This window comes from Apus apus, chromosome 8 (assembly GCF_020740795.1).
Source record: "Apus apus isolate bApuApu2 chromosome 8, bApuApu2.pri.cur, whole genome shotgun sequence".
Lineage (NCBI taxonomy): Eukaryota > Metazoa > Chordata > Aves > Apodiformes > Apodidae > Apus > Apus apus.
This window is the reverse complement of record NC_067289.1, coordinates 550275-569368: the sequence shown is the minus strand read 5'-3', so window position 1 is coordinate 569368 and position 19094 is coordinate 550275. Positions and strand designations below refer to the sequence as shown.

Genomic DNA, 19094 nt, shown 5'->3' with positions numbered 1-19094 from the left:
AATAAATTAATTAAAAATAGGAAAAACCCCAAATCCTTGGAACTCACAGCATGGCAACACAGCTGAGGTCAGCTGCAATGTCATAAGCTTACCTGGCACGAGGAGGTGCAGCAGTCCTACCAGCAGAATTCCTTCAGCAGGCTCCATCCCTGCCTTGAGTTCTGGTCCCTGCATAGTGTTCTGTGCTGCCCTCCCCTCCAGCATCACAGGAGCACACGCAGGGAACCACAGCAAACAGGCTGTGCGGGCTGTGCTCCTCTGGATCAAAGGAGACTTTCTTACTCAAATCCCAACTGCCAGATACCCACACAAGAAGAGTCCTCCTCTCCTGGGCAAGCTCAGCAGACAAAACTGTTTTCAGAGGTAGAGGCAAAGCAGCAGAGGTAAAAAATGTTGCTCTGCTCTTTCTGTAGCATCAGGGACAAAGAAATAGCAGCATTATCCCCCTAACACAGAGACATGGACCTCCTCCTTACCACTGGTAAAAGAAACCTTTCAGAAAGTCACTAGTGGTCTCCAGAGCAACACACATTTGAGCTCTTCAACTACCAAAGCAAAACAGAAGGAAAAAATATATGTGGCTTTCAGCTCTACAAAAGGAAGTCACAGTGGTGTCAAGCCCTGCAGCAAAGACTCGACACAGCCTTTGTGCTGCATGAAGCACCCAAAAATAGAAGTGTCCAGCAGTCTAATGTTGGGTCTTTCTGAGCAGTCTCACTAACCTTGATTCCAAAGTCTGGCTTACTTTAAAAATCATCTATGCTACCACATGTCACAGAATCACCTTCAGCTGCAGCCCACTGTTCTGCAGTAGCAGATGCCACTCAAGGCTTTGCCCTCCACGTGAAGAACCAGTAGTAGTGACATCCTGCTGGCTGGCTTACATCATACTGGAATTATTAGTGGTTGGTCTGCTGGTCTCTTGAGTCTTCAGGAAAAATTAAATCCTTTGAGTGGAAGACGGTCGATATTTCTGATCAAAACCAATACATGTAGATCTCCAAAGACAGAACAACTGATTAATAAAGCACTGAATAAGAGGAAATGCAGGTAAACAGGAGGTGAACAATTAGCAGCGTTTCCACATACCAGGTGGTCTGCACATACATTCTCTTCATCAATCAAAAGACAGCCCCCCAAAAAACAGAAGATGTTTTATTGTCTAAAGTGTTGCCATACAACAAATATGAGATCTGTTTAAATACAATCAGGAGAAAGAAGTCCCCATATTCACAGTCCTTGGACAACATCTTACACCAGAACCTGAAGCAACAATTCAGAGATTTGCTAAAAAAAACCCAAAAGAGTTGTTAAAAAATTTAAAGGTCTCCAAAGAGTCTATGGGTGTATTGTCTTACAGCAGAGATCATGGGATATTCGGGGAAGGTCACAAAGGCATCTTATTGCCCTCAATGCTGATTTTCACCGCATGGGCTGATCTGCTTTTTTTCCTGATATCTGTGAATTTCCGCATCTGTTTGTCCAGTCGACTCACCCCTTTCTTAGAGGTCCCCTGGAACTTAAAAAATAAAACTAGTAATTACCACTGAAAAAAAGCAGACGCCCCAGAGGTTCAAGAAAAGCGATGCATGCAAAGTTAGACCTACAAGAGGGAGCTGATAAGGCCGCTGGTTCCAGCGGGCTATGTGTGTGCACATATGTCCTCTCCCCACAAGGTGGATAAAATGGCTCTGCAGTATTTTCACCACACATGTGGAAGGAGCCAGGCTCACTGACATCGTGCAGAAAAGCTTCCCAAGTACAGGGATTAAGAACTGTATTAGTTGTTCCCATGCCACGTGAACATACAGTTTGGAACAGTTCTGGCTCTGTTGGCTGGTTTAGTGTCAGAAATACACTGCACTACAGTGTCACACATACAGGCTTCCTGGAGGGGAAGGTGTTGAGATGCACACAGGAACTGGGCACAAGTTGAGATACACACAGGGGCTCCAAGCTGACGTATCAATTCCAAAACGCCATTTATTTTAAAAGGGCACCAATTAGTACTTAGAAAGCAAGAGATTATTCGGAAAAAGGGGGTGTAGGAGAAAGCAAAACAAACGCCTAAGCTGACCATACAAGTTATTAAAAGAGTTAACTGCATCTCATTGCCCTTTTAACTGCAAATGAAAAAACAGATGACACAGCAGTGTCATCACACAGCAATTTTGCACAGATTAAATACAGTGATTCTGAAAAGAAATGCCGCTGACGATGAACAGCAAGGCCTTCCAATCCATACCCATTACTTCCTAGAAAGCTATTTCCCCTAACTAGACAACCGAAACAATAAATGGTGGAAAGTTCATGCCTTTAAAGTCTGGGAAAAACAGATATCCAGAACGTGCTACTTAATATCTAACAAAGAACATCTATTAGAAACTGAACCTCTTGTTCCTATCACTGAGGAAGGCGCTCCTGACACATCGATTTAAAATAAACTTTACTCATAAAACTATTCACTATTCATTGAAATTATATCTGGAATTTCACAGTTATCTTTAAAAAAAAAAATAGATTTTTTAAACAAATAAATATGAAGCTTAAACTCAACAGTTAAGTACTATCTGTGCTAGTCTCTTCCTATCGCTATTGGTTTGTGGCAACCCTGCTCAAAGAACTGAAATGCAGACTAGAAATTGTCACAATTCCACAATGATGTATATCAGTGACTGATCTCCCTCCACCCCATTCACAGCAGGGGATTCTCCTCCCCCACGCCTGCAGAGGGCTTATTCTCTACCTCCTGTCAACTACCTCTACAGTCGCCCATCGCTCAACTTCTTGAAGAAGTAGGTTTGAAAAATAGCTTATTTTGTACCAGTAAAACATCAGCCAGAGATATTGGTAAAGAATGACAGGAGGTCACATACTAAAGGCTAAGAATTCCTGTGTGTCAGTTCAGATAAACCCAGTGAAGTCAGAAGAGCATTCAAACCCACAGGTGGTGCAAAGCTATTTTTGAGTACAGGTATTTTCATTTAACGCCTGTCGTTCGGGTACCCTGAAGCTGTCGAGGCAGGTACCATGGCAGATGCTATTTGCAACAGCCTGTTTTTTCCTGTACAAGTTCCTTTTTAGGTCACAGTACAGACAGGAGAAAACACGAGGAGACTTTTCCAAATTTAAGTTAGGGTGTAGACACTCCTTTCCTCTATGTGCAAACTGCCAACAGCTGAAGCACATGCACTGTTCACCCCTCCCTTGAGGGATACCTCTCAGCCTTGGGGAAGGCAGAGTGTCATGGCTACAGGGGCATCCTGTTGCCTTCAATGCTGAACTTGATGGCCCGATGCACTTTGCTGAGTCGTTTCTGTTCAGCAAACCGTCTCTTGTGTTTTTCCAAGCGACTAATACCTCTCTTAATAGTCCCGGGCTAGAAACAACATCTCAATTAATGCACAGAAGGAGAGATAACAGCAGAAAGCACAGTAATTATTACTTCTTCCATTTACATGTATTCTACCATGTATTCTGCTTTTAAATGAAACTGTACAAGGTAGATGGATGAACCAAATAAAGCAAAGCAAAGGCCTCTACTGCAGCTGTTAATGTTTACCAAAACCTCAACACTTTCTCAAACTGGAATGTTATCAGAAGAACACGATAGGAAAACTGGGAGAGGAATAAAAATATCAGTGACACTTACTGAACTGCAGCTTTAGATCAAAATGCTCTAAAGAGGCCTGTAATCAGATTCTCACAGTACTGACAGATTCACAGTACCACTCTGGTTGGAAAAGACCTTCAAGATCATCGAGTCCAACCACTACCCTAACTCTACCACATCCACCATTAAACCCTGTTCCCTGGCACCACATCTGTCTTTTTAGATGCCTCCAGGGATGGTGGTTCAACCACCTCCTTGGACAGCCTGGATCACCAAGTCCAACTCCTGCCCCAGAACAGGACAACCCCAAAGTTCACACCATGCTCCTGAGGGCATTTTCCAAGTACTTCTTGAATGTTGTCAGGCTCGGTGCCATTCCTGCTTCCCTGGGGAGCATATTCCAGTGCTCCACCACCCTCTGGGTGAAGAGTCTCTTCCTAAGGTCCAGCCTAAACCTCCCCTTGCACATATTTTCTCAACCTAGAGACTCTAGAACAGTTAAGATGAAAATCTCTTTTTGGTTAGAAAAGCAACAATACCCGAGTAAAAGTATTTGATGAGCTTAAAGCAGCCCACTGACAGCAGAACTTACTGTCTGCTCAAGCCAGACGAGGCCCCTACAAGCATTACCACACTGTGCAGTGACCATGACAATGAGGCTTCCTCAGAGCCAGCTGAGGTACAGAGGCACTGGCAGAAGCTGAGCTACCCCCACACTGCAGCACTTACCCGGGATGACTCCATCTCCACATTCCACTTTGGCCTGACCACGTAGTCCTTGTTGGAGGGCATGGGCACCCTTGCTCGGGCACAGAACCCAGGGTCCCCTGGTCGAAGAGCCCTCCAGAAAAAAAGATGTAACTGTTAGAGGAGGATCTTACACAGAAAGTAGTACAAGTGAGATACCATGTTCTGCCTCTGAAACATGTTGTGTAATGGTTGGCACTAAAACCTCAAAGCAAATTGCATATTGTTAGTAACACTGAAATACTTTTCCTAATAAAAAGAATAATAATAAAAAAAATCCAACCTACTTTTCCTCTCCAGTTAACACTTTCTCCAGGTCCCTGCGGGGAGTCTGACCACCAGAGCTGCAAGAAAAATGATTTTTTTTTTTCTTATAGGCACTTACACACAGAGAAAGTAATTGAAACTAAAAAAAAACCAACAAACAGTAAAGTGTGGTAAAAGAAAAGAGAGAACTAACAACTTATTATTTTTATTTCCTTTAATATTTACATACTGCTTTGCTTTTCTTGAGGGAGTCTCAGAAAGCAAGCAGGATTTCATGTTTCTGCCTGCTGCTCCTACCTGCTCAGTCTCCTTCGCTGAGGCATCTGTTCCAAATCTCTCTGCTCCCTTTCTTCTCTTGTCATGCCTTTGTAGTTTGAGGTAAGGCCAAAGATGGGTCGAGACCATTCATCTATTAAAAACAGTTACAAAATGGGTTAACAAAGGCTAGGCCTCTGATATGTATCTCCAAACCAATCAGCTTGCAAAGTTGACAGCAAGTATTTATGCTTTCTTTGAACCAAGTTCTTTTTGAGCTCTTAATATTTCAGGGAAATCCAGTCCTGTGGACAGCAAGAAAGAGCTTTCCATCCACAAACTCTACTGCTGTTGCTGTTTTAGAATTTCTCAGCTCTTAGAACACTTGTCAGAAACCTCCTGCACACCACACTGTATTTTAGAAATATGCAAAAATAGTTTCTAAAAAACGTAACAAGTTTACAATCAGTCTGCAGTCATTCAGGGCAGAATGCACTACAAGTGGACTACAGCTGTTTAAGTAGTAAACTTTCAGTCATACAAGATCTCTCTCAAATCAATGGAATAAACAGCCTTCTGGCAGTCCCTTCCTGCCTTTGGAGCACATACATAAGGTCTGGACAACCAGCCAAGAGAGAACGTGGGCAGATGCTGTCTCTGGTTTGGAACAGGAATGAAAGAAGCAGGAAAAGGCTCATGCAGAAGTTACTGTAACAGCATGTGTTAGAAGCTCCACAAAGCATGGAACAGGTTAGTGAGATTCCTACATTGCAGAATCAATTCTACCACAGATGACAGCAAAAAAACATGCAACAGAAAGACTGATGCAGAAATTAAATGATCAGTGAAATCTCATTGATGTAGGGCAAAGGGAAGGTTACATACTGATTAGCTTCCCTGCCATATCCTTGTTAGGTCTTGACTCTTTGGGGTGTTTATAAAGGTACATCACAGCTCGTCCAATGCCACTGTGCTTCAGGGTCTCTTGGCTCACACTGGGCAGCTGCAGAGTAAAGGAAAAGTCAGAGTATCAAGAAATGTTGTAACTGAACTTCGCAAGAAGACCAAACCCACCTTCACAATTGTCCCACTATGAGCTGGTTAAAGTATCAAACCAAAACCTAGAAATTTGCCTTGACATGACTTTTTCAATACACAAAATTAAGTAAGCTTCCAGAACTATTTGCTCCAAATGCTCTTTTGCTCATACTACCCAATAATTGAGCTAGTACATTCAAAGCATTCATCTTATAAAGATAAAAACTTAAGGGGCCAAAGCATTAAAATAATTAGCTTAGCTACAAGCACCGTAAGTCTACACTGAGTGTGATGGACTTTTCAGTGCACCACATACTTTTAACAGGCTGGAAAAAAGAACGGACCACAAAGGGAGAAAAATTCAAGGATACATGGCAAATGACTCTTCACTACACTTTGCATATAAACATGAAACAGGCAGGGAGGGCCAAATAATCTAATTTCAGGCAGAAATCTTGCAAATTCTTAGAAAGGAGAAATACTTCTAGAGCTTTAGTCACAACCAGCTAGTGGTGCTGCAAGAAAAAACTCCCTTCTATCTATTAAGGTTGTGCCATGCTTGGTTTATGAAGGCTGCAAAGACCAAGTGACCAATAGCTATGTAGGAGCCACTGAGAACAAGGGAAGGGAAGGGAAGTGACTAAGCAGTTTGGATGTATCAAGTGGGCAGGGAACTTCATGTCTGTAGTTCACCTGAGACTCTCAGAAATGTCTCCTGCCCTGCTGCTAGCAAAGCTACTCGCTTCATTGTGAACATGGGAACATTTTCCTAACAACAATTAAGTGCCTGAAGTTCCCTAACCAAGTTGTGTTCAGCTAGACAGCGTAAGGTTCACTGCAATGAAGCAAATTTTAAACATCTGTTTTGCAGCTTGCTCCCTTGTGTGTTTCACTGCAGAGTCCATTGGTAGCAGGTACAGTACATTTAGCACCTAACATTTCCCTAAAGCACATGATTGTAAAACCATGGAGAAGTCAAGAATCAAACAGGAATAAGAGTCAACTCCAAACCTCTTGCAGGATCTTCAGAAGCTCCTCTCGTATCTTTAGTGCTGGCAGACTTCGGTCTGGAAGAGGAGAAAGCCACTCTTTGATGGCAGACATAACACCGCTATCGATGAAAGTCTCTTTGAGATCTTGCCTAGAAAGTTTAAAAGAGGAGCCACAAAGTCACACATTACATCAAAACCTTAAGGTGTGATGTTCCTTCAGCATAACGGTGCATTTCAGTTTTTGTGTTAAATTAACAGGTAAAATTATGTAAAATTTGATGTTTTTGAGGCCACCCAGCTCCAGCACTTACTCAGAAGAAAAAAATGTTTCACAGCATACTAAGTACAACTGTAACGTCACTCTATGAAATCTACCAATTCCCAGTATTCCTCAAGAGGTTAAGTACCTGGGAGAATGACAACTCACTTTTTAAGATGCATAACTACAGTTGGTAGCAAAGTTAATTTCTTCAGCGCTGGCTTCTTCTGTGTATTCAGCTGTCGATCCTCCTGCAGGCAGTTGAAGAATCAGTGCAAATTAACCAAAAGAAGAAATAATTGACTCCCATTCTTTATAACATTTACAGGAAAAATATTAGTTTATTAAACAAAAAGTGCAACTTTGGCAGGATTACAGTAATTTTGTACCCTGCTTCATCTTCCTAGAGCCCCAAAATTCATTATATGATGACTTCTCTTAAAAAAAGACCTTAGTCGACATTTTCCTTAAAACCATGGTATTAGAAGATTCCTCTTAAAATTAACATTTTTTTCTACTTCATGATTTAGAATCATAGAATGATAGAATGGTTAGGAGTTGGAAAGGACCTTAAAGATCATCCAGTTCCAACCCCCCTGCAGAGGCAGGGACACCTCCCACCAGCCCAGGCTGCTCCAAGCCCCATCCAACCTGCCCTTCAACACTGCCAGGGATGGAGATTCCACAACTCCTGTGGGCAACCTGCGCCAGTGTCTCACCACCCTCACACTCAAGAATTTCCTCCTAAACTCTAACCTAAATCTCTCCTCTTTCAGTTTAAAACCATTACCTCTTGGCCTCTCAAACCTCATTTAGGTTGACTGCAATAAACTAGAGGTCTGCAGAGATGACCTAGAATCTTTGTTAGTAAAATCTCACCTGAACAACAGAAAAACAGCCAACCAAAACAATGGAAGTGTGAAAATGTGTATTTGCTTCAGCTAAGGATGTAACTGCATTACCTAGAGGTTTAGGATGAAGCACAGTGCAAGTGACATACAGGCACACCATTGTGCATTATGCATTTAAACAAAATGTGGCTTTCAAAGTGACAATCATCCAAGGCTGAAATGTCACTACGGGCTCAGTACTTGGGCTCCCATATCAAAAAGGCCCATGACAATCAACAGATTTATGTCCTGCTGTGTTAACTCCTTTCTACTCACCATCACACCATCATCTCCTGAAGGCTTTCTGGACAATGCTTTTTTATTGCAAGGGAGGAGAATCTTCTAATGCCCTTCTTCCCCTCTGCATGACCCATATGGTTTGATGAGCACATGCTGGAGAACTAAAGACACCACAACACTGGAGCTCAACTCTTCCAGCATTTGAAACTGGCTATCATCTTGCCATTAATGCCATTTGAAAATGGCTGTAATCTTGCCCAAGAAAGACTTTCTCTCAAGACCAAGGATGCCTCAGTTGTCTCCCAGATTGCTATCTCACTCTCCCCTTCCTCCCACACACACTTTATCCATTTTATCTTCTTCTCAGTAAGATTCTGTTGTTGTCCTTTAAGGTTAAGATTCCTCTTTCTAAAGTTCTGTATATTCTCCCATTTGTTTTGAAGTGTTGTTGGTTCATCTGATTGCTACTCCAACAAAACTAAAACCACAACAGAAGATACCTGACAGAAGGTGAGACCCCCAATAAAATCTGCACACTAACGTATTAAACAGGAAACCTCAGACAAGGATTCTGCAGCTTTACTATAATTTACCACAGCACCATCATTCCAACAGTTCAGAAAATGGTTCTTCTCAGGAACAAACACTGAAGTACTACATGTGCTAGCCATTGTCTAATGAAAGTAATCATAGTTCCCTTCTCAGTATTTGATAAACTTGTTCATGTAGTTAGAGAAAAGAACAGATGATCTCAGTAGATTCAAGTTTAACAAGTTAACGAGTTTTAAATAAATATTTTCTCCACATTTCAATGGAAGACATTTTTTTTCAATCCAGAATAGCAAAATAACACTTAAGCAGTTATCTAGATATTGGAAGCTTTCTGTAGCATACAGGTGACTCCTCCCAAGTACCAGCAAGATGTCTCTATTTTACTGACCACAAGATTTTCCCACAGAATGGAACTGGATTTTAAGGTGTCTTTGGAGCCTAAAAAACTCACCTCAGCAGCTTCATTCATCTTCACAATCATAGCACTGACCACATCATCTGCATCACTAATGAAAGTCCCACCGTCACGGTTGCGCCTACGCTTGCCACTCATACTCTTCTTCCGTTGCAGCATCATGTCAAAATCTGACATGAAGTCCATACTGAAATGCAAGAAGAGAGTTTGCTGATGATCAGAAGAGGGCTCATCTTATTGTCTTCATGGGAAATTATTTTGTATTTCTGTAGCATAAACTATCACAACTATCACAGCAAGACCTTGCTGAAATAGCTAACAACATGCACACATCCAACATACAGGGTTCAAGATGTGCTAAAGCTGTCACTGAGGCTGACAAAGACTTAATCTCTCCCGTGTCTGTACCACACTGCTGATGCTACTGTAGCGATCAAAAGGCAACATGAGACATATTGACCCAAGTCCTGCCATACCTTGTCCCTTGCACCAGCACTGAGCTGCTGTTCACTGGAGAAACACAGTCCAAAGCCCTTCCAAACTAAGAGTCCAGCCAGTTTTTGGAGGAGCCCTTTCACTCAAGTCTTGCATTTGCTATTAACAAAGGAGTTAGTAACACACTGACTTACTGCTTCCCTCTTTTGATGTTATCATCAGAGTCCGATTCATCTGCTGCCTCCTTCATGTCTGCATCACCTTTCTCTTCCTCCAAATCTTCCTGGTTAAACCCCTGATGGGTAAAGACAGTGCAAATCAGCGTATGGATTAAGATTGAGCATCTACTCATGCATCTGACACTCATACTTGAAAAGCTTCAGGTAAGTCTGCAGAGGTTCTAGAAGAAAAAGGAACAGACTTCCTGGTTCTTCCTGCCACTTTGATACCAATAACCTCTCAACAGAAGACCTGTCAATGTTATTTACCCAAGACCACCTCAGTAAGTCCAGCAACAAAGCTGCTCTCCTGATACAGTGTATCCTTGAACATGAGTTCCAACCCCAACATTCATTCTAGAGTACCAGCCCATGAAGATTAGATCTAGCAAATGAACAAGAGGCATCCACAGTAACACTTACTGTAAACTCCTCTTCTTCCTCATCACCAGATTCTCCAAATATATCTGCAATCAGGTTCCTGCAAAAGTAACAGTAACATTTATCTATTTAGACTAAAACAGTGAGAAAGACATTTTCTGCAGAATTTCTACAGACGATGTGGGGACCCACCTATCATTCTGACATCTACTACTGACCTTCTTCTTCACACCACCAATGAAGGTTGACAATCATTCTCTGGTTTTGATTCATCCATTCTCCATTCATTTAAAGTCTCACCATATGCAACCCTGAAGGAATTCATATTCCCAGAAACACTTACTCTTGTTCATTTCCAGATTCACTGTCACTGCCAAACAGATCTTTCTCTTCTTTTTTCTTCCCAGCATTCTCCTTTCTTTCTTCTTCTTCCTCACTATCTGATATAGTATTTTTCTTCCTTTTGTCAGATTTCTCTGAAGCAGCATCACTATCTGATTCTTCGACATCAGAAAGGATTCGTACTTTTTTTGCAGCTGCCAACAGAGAGGAGCATTACTACATGTCCTAGTAACAGAGGTGACAACGGCTACTCTCAAAAAAATATTCTCTCAAATTCAGGTTGGACAAGACAGAAGCTCTCTGGCCTTCCTACACAAAATCACTGCCATTTCTTAAAAAAATGCACCCATGCTAAAATCTGTTTTCTGCCACCAGTAACTGAAGTTTCCATGCAACATCTACCCATAAAAACCTGTAATTTTAAAACTGACTTCTCACCCCCACTATGTGGAAAAAAAAAAAAAAGGGAAAAAATTACTAGAGAAATAACAACAAAGTACATGAAAGACTAACAGGAATAATCAATGTGATAACAGATGCCAGAATAAAGCAAGATCACTGCAGTCTTCTCTTTTACTTCTACTAGACCTCCTTATAACTCAAAAGTATTAGAGACATTCACACATAAATGCAGTTACAACAACAGCCTCTACAAATGCTGCTGTGCTCTAAAAACATATTTGCTTTATGGTGTCATATTTATCTTAAATAATTATTTTTATGTGAAGAAAGCATCCAACTCTTAACACTACTGGTTGTTGCATCACGTTCATATTTTCACACAGCAGTTCCTTACGTGTTTTCTCATTATCATCCTCACTGTCAGAAAGGATAACAGTTTTCCTCTTCACTGTCTTCTCCTCGTCTTTCTCTTCTTCATCACTGTCTGATATTTTTCGCCTCTTAGGAGCTTCTTCTTCACTGTCAGAGCCCTGAAATCCTTCTCTTACATGTTCATTATCTGAATGATGAGAATCATTCTGCACCTCCTCCTTTCTGTCCTCCCCATCACTATCCTCAGACTCTATTTCTTGTTTGTGCCTGGAGACACTCTCGCTCTCCGAGTCGCTGGCCGGCTGCTTGCGGAGCTCCTCGTTCTCCGAGTCACTGGCTGCCTGTTTGTGGAGCTCCTCGTTCTCCGAGTCACTGGCTGCCTGTTTGTGGAGCTCCTCACTCTCCGAGTCACTGGCTGCCTGTTTGTGGAGCTCCTCACTCTCCGAGTCACTTGCCTGTTGTTTCTGGAGCTCCTCACTCTCCGAGTCACTGGCTGGTTGTTTCCGAAGCTCCTCGCTCTCCGAGTCACTCGCAGGCTGCTTGTGTGATTCCTCATTTTCAAAATCACTGCTGGGATCCCTGTGAGGTTCTCCATTTTCAGAGTCACTTGCTCGATGATTTAAGGCATCCTCATTTTCAGAATCACTTAAATGCCGATTTGGCCGGTCCTCAGTGTCAGAATCACTGTCTTTCCCTCCATCAGCTGCTTCATTGTCTGAATCACTTCCATTGTGATTTGGAGGCTCCTCATTATCTGAGTCACTGTCTTTTTGCCTTGGGATGTCTTCATTTTCAGAGTCTGTCATATGAGGCTCTCCCATTTGCCCATCATCTTCTCCATCACTGTGTTCATTCTGAAAGAGAAAAAGAACCTCAGGCAACTAATAAAAAAACAAAAAGCTTAAAAAGAAAATTTAAAACGTTCTAAATTTTTGCTTGTCCTTCCTCCATTTTCATTAACCCAGGTACTGCAAACTTTCTATACAGAAATTAGACAATTTGCATCAAAGGACTATCAAATACTTCAGATCAAGGAAAATCAATGAAAGTCTGTCCACCCTGGAGCTCCATCATATTTTGGAAATGGCAACAGAATTTAAAAACCACTCAAAAGGCCCAGCACAGAGGGCTCAGGCCTTCAACGTGGTTTAGACTAAATCCCCAGTAATAAGCCACAAAACTGTATCCCACTCTTGTCATTTTCTAAAGATCTCAAGCAAAGTTTTTTGGTATGAAATACATTTTACTGAAACTGCACTCAGCTTTCCAAATGAAGCTCAGGAGAGCCAGTGCCCCTTCCTTCTTTGCCAAGAAAATTTATTGAAGAACAGATGAAGACCAAGAGCCTTCCAAAAAATAGGAAGTTTCAGTGGGATCTTTCAGAGTACAATTGTTAACAAGTTCTGTGTTTCAATGTGTGAGAATGTAAGAATAGATTCAAGACTCCACACACCAGAGATAACCTATGCTTAAATACATAGATCCTCTTAAAACTTTAGAAATTAAACACAATCCCTTATGTTCTTTTCTACACAACAAAAAATACTGATCCACATGCTGCATTTTTGGAAAAACTTTTCACAAGCCACCATTACTGACAACACCTGGTTGATCTTTCCAGCAATATCTAATTTCTACTTGGGAAAAAATAAACAAAACAAACTCAATTGCATTTACCTGAAAAAGAAGATTAGACTGTTAAACACTCATTTCATTCAGTCAGTACACCTCTCACAGTCACTGTCACAATCTCATTTTCAACTGAAAACAGCACTACTGTAAAAGGAACTTCTTTTCTACATACTCAGCTCCACTCTTCAGCCAGGCTTTCCCCAGGGGTGATTTTTGTCTGTCTCAGCTATCCTCTCCTTTTACTATTGTGCAACGAGATACTGTAATACCTGTATGCCCTGGAACTTCTAATCTTTCCTGTCAGCAATTTAATTTCCTTGGAAAGACAGACTTTCTGTCGATTTTTATTTTCTATAGTCATTCTGCTCCTACATTCAGTCATACACAGTAATACAAGCGTACCTATCCTACAGCTACAACTAACAATATTATTAATATTTTAAATGAATTATTAAGAAACAACTTTAATTAAACTTTTAATTGCTTTTAGGAACTCCCTCCAGAATTATACTAAGTCTTAAATAACATTACTTTTTAAGACTTAAGCATTTATTCCCTTAGCTAGCATTCAATAAAATAACTTCTAAATTACTGCAGAAATCACTAAGTTAACACACAAGGGAAAAAACCAGGACTATCACAAAATATTAGGGGTTGGAAGAGACCTCTGAAGATCATCAAGTCCAACCCCCCATAATTTTATATAGTTGTATATATAAAATATATAAATATAAAACCAAATCTGGGCATATATATAATTTTAAGACATGCATTTAAATTCAACTGCACTACCTCCATGTTATTTAATGTTAGCTACTAAAAACAGCTGCCATGTAACCCGAGTGTGTAGTTTGCTCTTCACTGCTCATCCCTGTCCCTACAGCAACACCAGACTCCTGAATCATGCTGGTGGTGATACTGAGTTTCTCATTTCTCCTTACTGCAAGGAAAATAGTTCTGTTAAAATCCCAATTTGGAATTTTAAACAATTAAATATGAAGATTAAAAAGTTACAGAACTGAGGATGCCCAGCTGAAGAAGACCATACACATACTCAACTGTTCTCACCTTATTAATGGAATTTTACTTACTTCTTTTTTCTTACAAAAAAAACCTGATTGCCCTTTCCTGCCCAGTAACTCCCACATAACAAACGAACTCCATGTGTACGTGGTGCATTTTCTCTGACTGCATTAAAGACAACTGTGGCTGCAAACAGAACAGGAAATAGATTTTACAGCAGTGTCACACGTAAGGTGACTGAGAAGCACTGAAATGCAGAGGTTGACATTGAAATCGATATTCATAGTAACAGAAATTCTTCAATTCTCATTTTCCTTTCACTTCATTTTTGTTGGGCTTGCTTGTCTTCCCTGGATTTCAGGTGGCTAATGCTGAATAAGTGCTGTTAACTGTCAGCAGTAATAAGGGATTTTGCTAAACAAAACTAAGAAAAACAAGACAATTACTCCCATTTAAACTGTTTAGCTCATCACCTTCCTGACTGCCAGTCTAGAAAGTCTTCAGTGAACAAGTAAAAAAAACTAAAAAACAACTGGAATTCTTAAATGTTTCTAAGGTTGGAAGTGCAGCTGCAGGTTACATATCCATCTATTCAGAACATATTACTAAATTACAAGGAACTTCCTATGTAAAATACTCAGTAGGAAGTCATTACAATTACACAACATTACTATTGAAGTGCTTTACAACAGAAGAGTCTCTAGTTCTCTAGTCTGCTACTGCTAACTGACAATCACTTTGGAGAATGAAGATGTTATGAGGGGTGGGCAGATATGCAACCTAACAAGCTCCGCAGGACCCGTCTTGACAGCACCTGAACTCCCGTGATAGAATCCCTTACAGAAGAACCACCCCTACACAGACAGGGCAGACTGGCACCATCTATTCTATTCCTGCATCTGGAAAGCACCACCAGAGCTGACCCAAAAAGCACCCAGTTACATCAGCACAGTCAGTGACCCTGCAGAAAGATGACACACTCCCCCTTAGACTCAGCATGTTAACAACCAACCATCTGCCAGGGCTGAGGCAGAGCTGCCTTGTTCAGAGCCTGGCAGAGTAGACAAGCCACAGCCAGCCCTGCAGAGGTCTTGTGGATACAATTAACCAGCTGTGAAAATCTGGAAGACACTTGATCCAAAAAGCATGTGCAACTTTACAGCAAGACGACTAAACTCTGTAGGAAAATTTTCCCTCCACCCCCTCTTTTTTTTGCTAGTTCATCTCTAAAAAGATGTTTTCAAAGAAATCAGTATGTGATTTCAGAGTTTCCTGGTTTTTATTTTCCAAATATTCAATTTAGTTATCAGACATCCTCAAAAACAAGTAGGTCTCAGGTAATCGCTACAGCATTTTTCTCAAATTCCTTTGCTTTCTTTTCTTCCTCCTCTTTATCTATAAACATTTTCGTGGAGATGTCCTTCATTTTTTTTTAACTGAAAGAATTCTGTAACATGAAGCTTTAGTACAGTATACAATAAGGAATACATCAAAATCAAATTTACAGTGTTATCCTTCAATGTAAAAATTTCAGTTAGCCAGTAGTTTATTGGATCAACATGCAGGCAGTTTTAAGAGGTACTACGTTGGTCATTTAGCAAGTTCAACAAAACTGACCCATCCACTACAACCTCATGAGTGACAATTGTTACACTGAGCATATGTAACCACCACGGGCAGATCAGCAAATGTCTCTTTTTTCAGCCATGTCAGGTATTTGTATGATTGTTAGTAGTCCAACCATCACTTAACTCATAAAGACAAGCAGCAACTTGGTGAAAAGTGTGAGAATCTAAGTCACTAAAGACTTTCATATCAGCCTGACTTGCACAAACACTGTAAACATGATTTCATATTCATTACTGTACTAAAACTATGTGTTGTCTAATTCTATGTGTCTAAAGCAGAATCAGTAAGGACATCGAGGAGAACATTTATAGATAAAGTGGGACTGGGGGAAGGAAAGCCAGAAAAGAATTGTGGAAAAGAAAAACCCACATACCTGAGACCTACATAAGTAATTCCTCAGGATTCCCCTTTTCATTAAAGTTAAGAACCTGAAAAAAAAGTTTGAAAGTTTAAAACTTCAGTTCTTTACATCTGAGCTCTAAATTAGTGAGGAAATAGTAGTTAAACAGACTTAACTGATTAGGCTGTCTCAAAGGTTTTATTACCTTTGAGTGTCATTCCTCCCACATATTCCTAAAGGTAAAGGAAATAAGAGGATGAGAGAATACTTAGGGTAAATAATATGTTAAATCACTGAAAGTTACTCCTTTCAGAAACAGCTGCTCCACATTATTGCATGAGTTTTATTTTTAATTTGATGGAGGGAAAACTAAGAACTTAAGACTTCATAGTGAAACAAAATACACAAATGTTTATTATTTTATTCATTCAAATAAAGCATTAAGGCTTGAGGTTCACATTTACTGCTGGACAGAAAGGTGGGTTAATTCGGGTCTTTGTTGTTTTTTTTAAATGGATTTTCTGGAGTATTTTATCTACAGGGGAATACTCAACAGCCATCACAGAACAAAGCCCTTAAAATAACACAGGCACATGAAGAAGAGCAATTAACAATAATAATAGGTCCTAGTACTTTCAGGTTATTTAAATCTGAAAAAGTTGTGCTGAAGATGTAAGTAATAGTCAATCACCTGCTCTTTAGGCCAGATTTATTTTGACACAGAAAATTCAAATCCCACAGGAGTAGAGAAGAACAAATGATCAAGTTTCCATACACAGCAGAAAAAGCTTAGTATTATTGTAGCAGCAACATGACTCTCCATGCACTCATCACCATATTTTTTCATGAAAACAGAAGGACTACACCCCCTTGAAAGACAGTTATTTCTCCCATGATGAAACACCTATTTTCTCCCACACTGAAATCACAATTTGCACCAAATCCATTTCTTCTATTGTCAATATCAACACCTTTAAAAAAAGACAAAGGAAATTCCAAAACTTCTTTGCACTTAAATTCAAAAACATGGAAAGAAATTTCATCTTATACAAATATAAAATCTTTATCTACTTCCTAACTCTGTGGGAAGTAGAAATTCAATAAAGGGTGGCAGGAAAAAACCCCATGAAAAGGATTGCAGGTTATAGCACAGCAGAGCGGAACCTTTTGACACATAAGCCTGCAACAGTACATCACATCATGCACTCTTAACTGTTTAAAATCCTGATCTTTACATGCAGCAAAATATGCAAAAGAGAATAAAATGGCTTTCACTAGTTTTTGTGAGTATCAAAAAGTTCTCCATAGCGTAAGACATGAGCTCACAAGCCAAAACTATTCCTTCCAGATGTCATTCTGTTTCAAGTCACAAAAAACTCCTCAAAATTAAGATTAATGTCCTTGAAATCTAAAGGAATCCTTCATGTTTATTAGAATTTCTTTTCAGCCAAAATAGTTAAACCACAAATTAAGTGACTCTCTCCCAAACAGAACTGTGGCTTAAAGCATCAGCACCTTTTCATGGTGTAAGCTTCTTGAAGCAACAGCCTCTTCAGAAGAAGAACAGATCCCATTTAGGAATCTTAACCTGCTCCTGCTCCAGATGGAGTCTGTTCTTTTTTAAATGACAAGATGAAAAGCAGAACAGATAGACTTGAGAGTCAACACTCACATTGTCAAGATGGAAGATGGGAGTTTTCATTCTTTGGTAAGGAAATGCATGCCTCCATAACGTGTGGCTTTATGTTACTGTGCAGAATTTGACGTAAAATTGCAAATCCCCCATAATCCATTGCTTAGATTTTCAAATCCAGAAGTTTATCTTCTTGCAATTGAGTATGACAGTATTAAACTTTTTCTAGTACAACACAGGGAATGGTATTGTAACATTTAACAAGAAAAATAAAATATCCTCTCCTATGTATTGGGCAAGAGATTATCAAACACATTTCTCTCTGGAAGTGAAGTTTTGCCAGACAAGAACCTTAAGAACAACTGAATAAACACTTAGGTCTTAAATAAGAGAAGATGCCTCTTTAAACAACAAGAAAAAATCATTTATAGAGGAGTAAGCTTTATCTAGATAAAGTTCCAGTAGTACCTCTGAATGATGCCCTACACTTCCATTCTCAGATCCAGAATGCTGCTCATTTCCTTCATCTTCAACATCAGATCCTGAATCTCGTTCATCTTGCACTGGGGTAGCTCCACCGTCATCTACTCCGAAGTTAAGAAAAGAAAAGCAAAACTCAGCAACAGCTCCCGGTGTTTAGAAGAGCACTGGCACGCGATGATGCACCCGCAGCCGGGCAGCTCCGCAGCCCCTCGCTCTAACAGCGCAACGATACCGAGGGGCAGGGAGCGACTACCGGGGGGGCTTGGAACAGACACAACCCCACCGCTGATAGCCCCAAAGATACCACAAAACCCCCTAACACCTGCACGCAAGCAGTCACTGGCTCACGAACCAACTCCCCGAATTAATAACGATAACGAGGCGCCCGCCGGGACGCGATCCCGCCCGCGGCTCCGGCTGCGGCCCGGGCCCCGCGCACCCCCCGTGTGGCGGCCGCCCAGACCGGGACCGGGCGCGGCTCCGCGACACCGCGGTGAGCTCGAAGGGTCCCGGGAGCGGCCGCCGGGCGGGGAGGGCAGGACGGTCCCCGCAGGCCCCGCCGCCCGCCCCGGGCCCAGCGCGCCTCGGGCGCCCCTCGCGCCGCTACCTGACGGGTCACCTCCGTAGTACTCGCTCTCCATGGCGGGCCGGCCTCCCGCCGAGGCACCGCGGGCTGGCGGCGAGGCGCAGCCCCAGCGCCGCTCGGTCCCAGCGCCGCTCGGTCCCGCCGCCACCAGTCGCCGCCTCCGCCCGCCCCGCACAGGCCCAAAATGGCGCCTCCCCTGCCAGCGGCGGCCCGGCCCTTGGCGCATGCGCCGGGGCGGCCGCTTCCGGGGGGAGCCGCCGCCAGGGGGCGCGGGGGGGGCGGGGCAGCAGCCGTTACACGCGCCTGGCCCCGCCCCCTCCCGGCCCCGGCCGGGTCCCGGTCGCGCGGCG

At 41.7% G+C, this 19094-nt stretch overlaps 1 protein-coding gene across 7 annotated transcripts; it reads right to left on the bottom strand.

The window, feature by feature from the left end:
- Positions 1–1139: 1139 nt before the first annotated feature.
- On the bottom strand, positions 1140–18949 carry IWS1 (interacts with SUPT6H, CTD assembly factor 1). Of its 7 annotated transcripts, none has more exons than XM_051625871.1 (15): positions 18144–18233; positions 16219–16275; positions 16076–16130; positions 11441–12272; positions 10646–10838; positions 10345–10402; positions 9898–9998; positions 9305–9455; positions 7340–7422; positions 6932–7061; positions 5768–5885; positions 4925–5036; positions 4648–4704; positions 4343–4454; positions 1140–1519 (listed from the first exon to the last, which is right to left on the bottom strand). In XM_051625871.1, exons 3-15 carry the CDS (start codon positions 16115–16117, stop codon positions 1388–1390), a joined length of 2121 nt encoding a protein of 706 aa, XP_051481831.1. In that variant the 5' UTR covers positions 16118–16130; positions 16219–16275; positions 18144–18233; the 3' UTR covers positions 1140–1387. The 7 variants fall into 7 exon arrangements, with proteins under 7 accessions (XP_051481831.1, XP_051481826.1, XP_051481829.1 ...); XM_051625868.1 differs by lacking the exons at positions 16076–16130; positions 16219–16275 and adding exons at positions 3219–3379; positions 18766–18949 and having other exon boundaries at positions 1431–1519; positions 18144–18259; XM_051625866.1 differs by lacking the exons at positions 16076–16130; positions 16219–16275 and adding an exon at positions 18766–18949 and having other exon boundaries at positions 18144–18259.
- Positions 18950–19094: the final 145 nt, after the last annotated feature.

Coding starts and splice junctions, on each gene's coding strand:
- IWS1 (XM_051625866.1), bottom strand. CDS start 18,799: ATGGAGAGCGAGTACTACGGAGGTGACCCGTCAG. Junction 18,260..18,765: donor CTACGGAGGTGACCCGTCAG/GTAGCGGCGCGA, acceptor ACTTCGGAGTAG/ATGACGGTGGAGCTACCCCA. Junction 9,456..9,897: donor AACATCAAAAGAGGGAAGCA/GTAAGTCAGTGT, acceptor CTTGCATTTCAG/TATGGACTTCATGTCAGATT.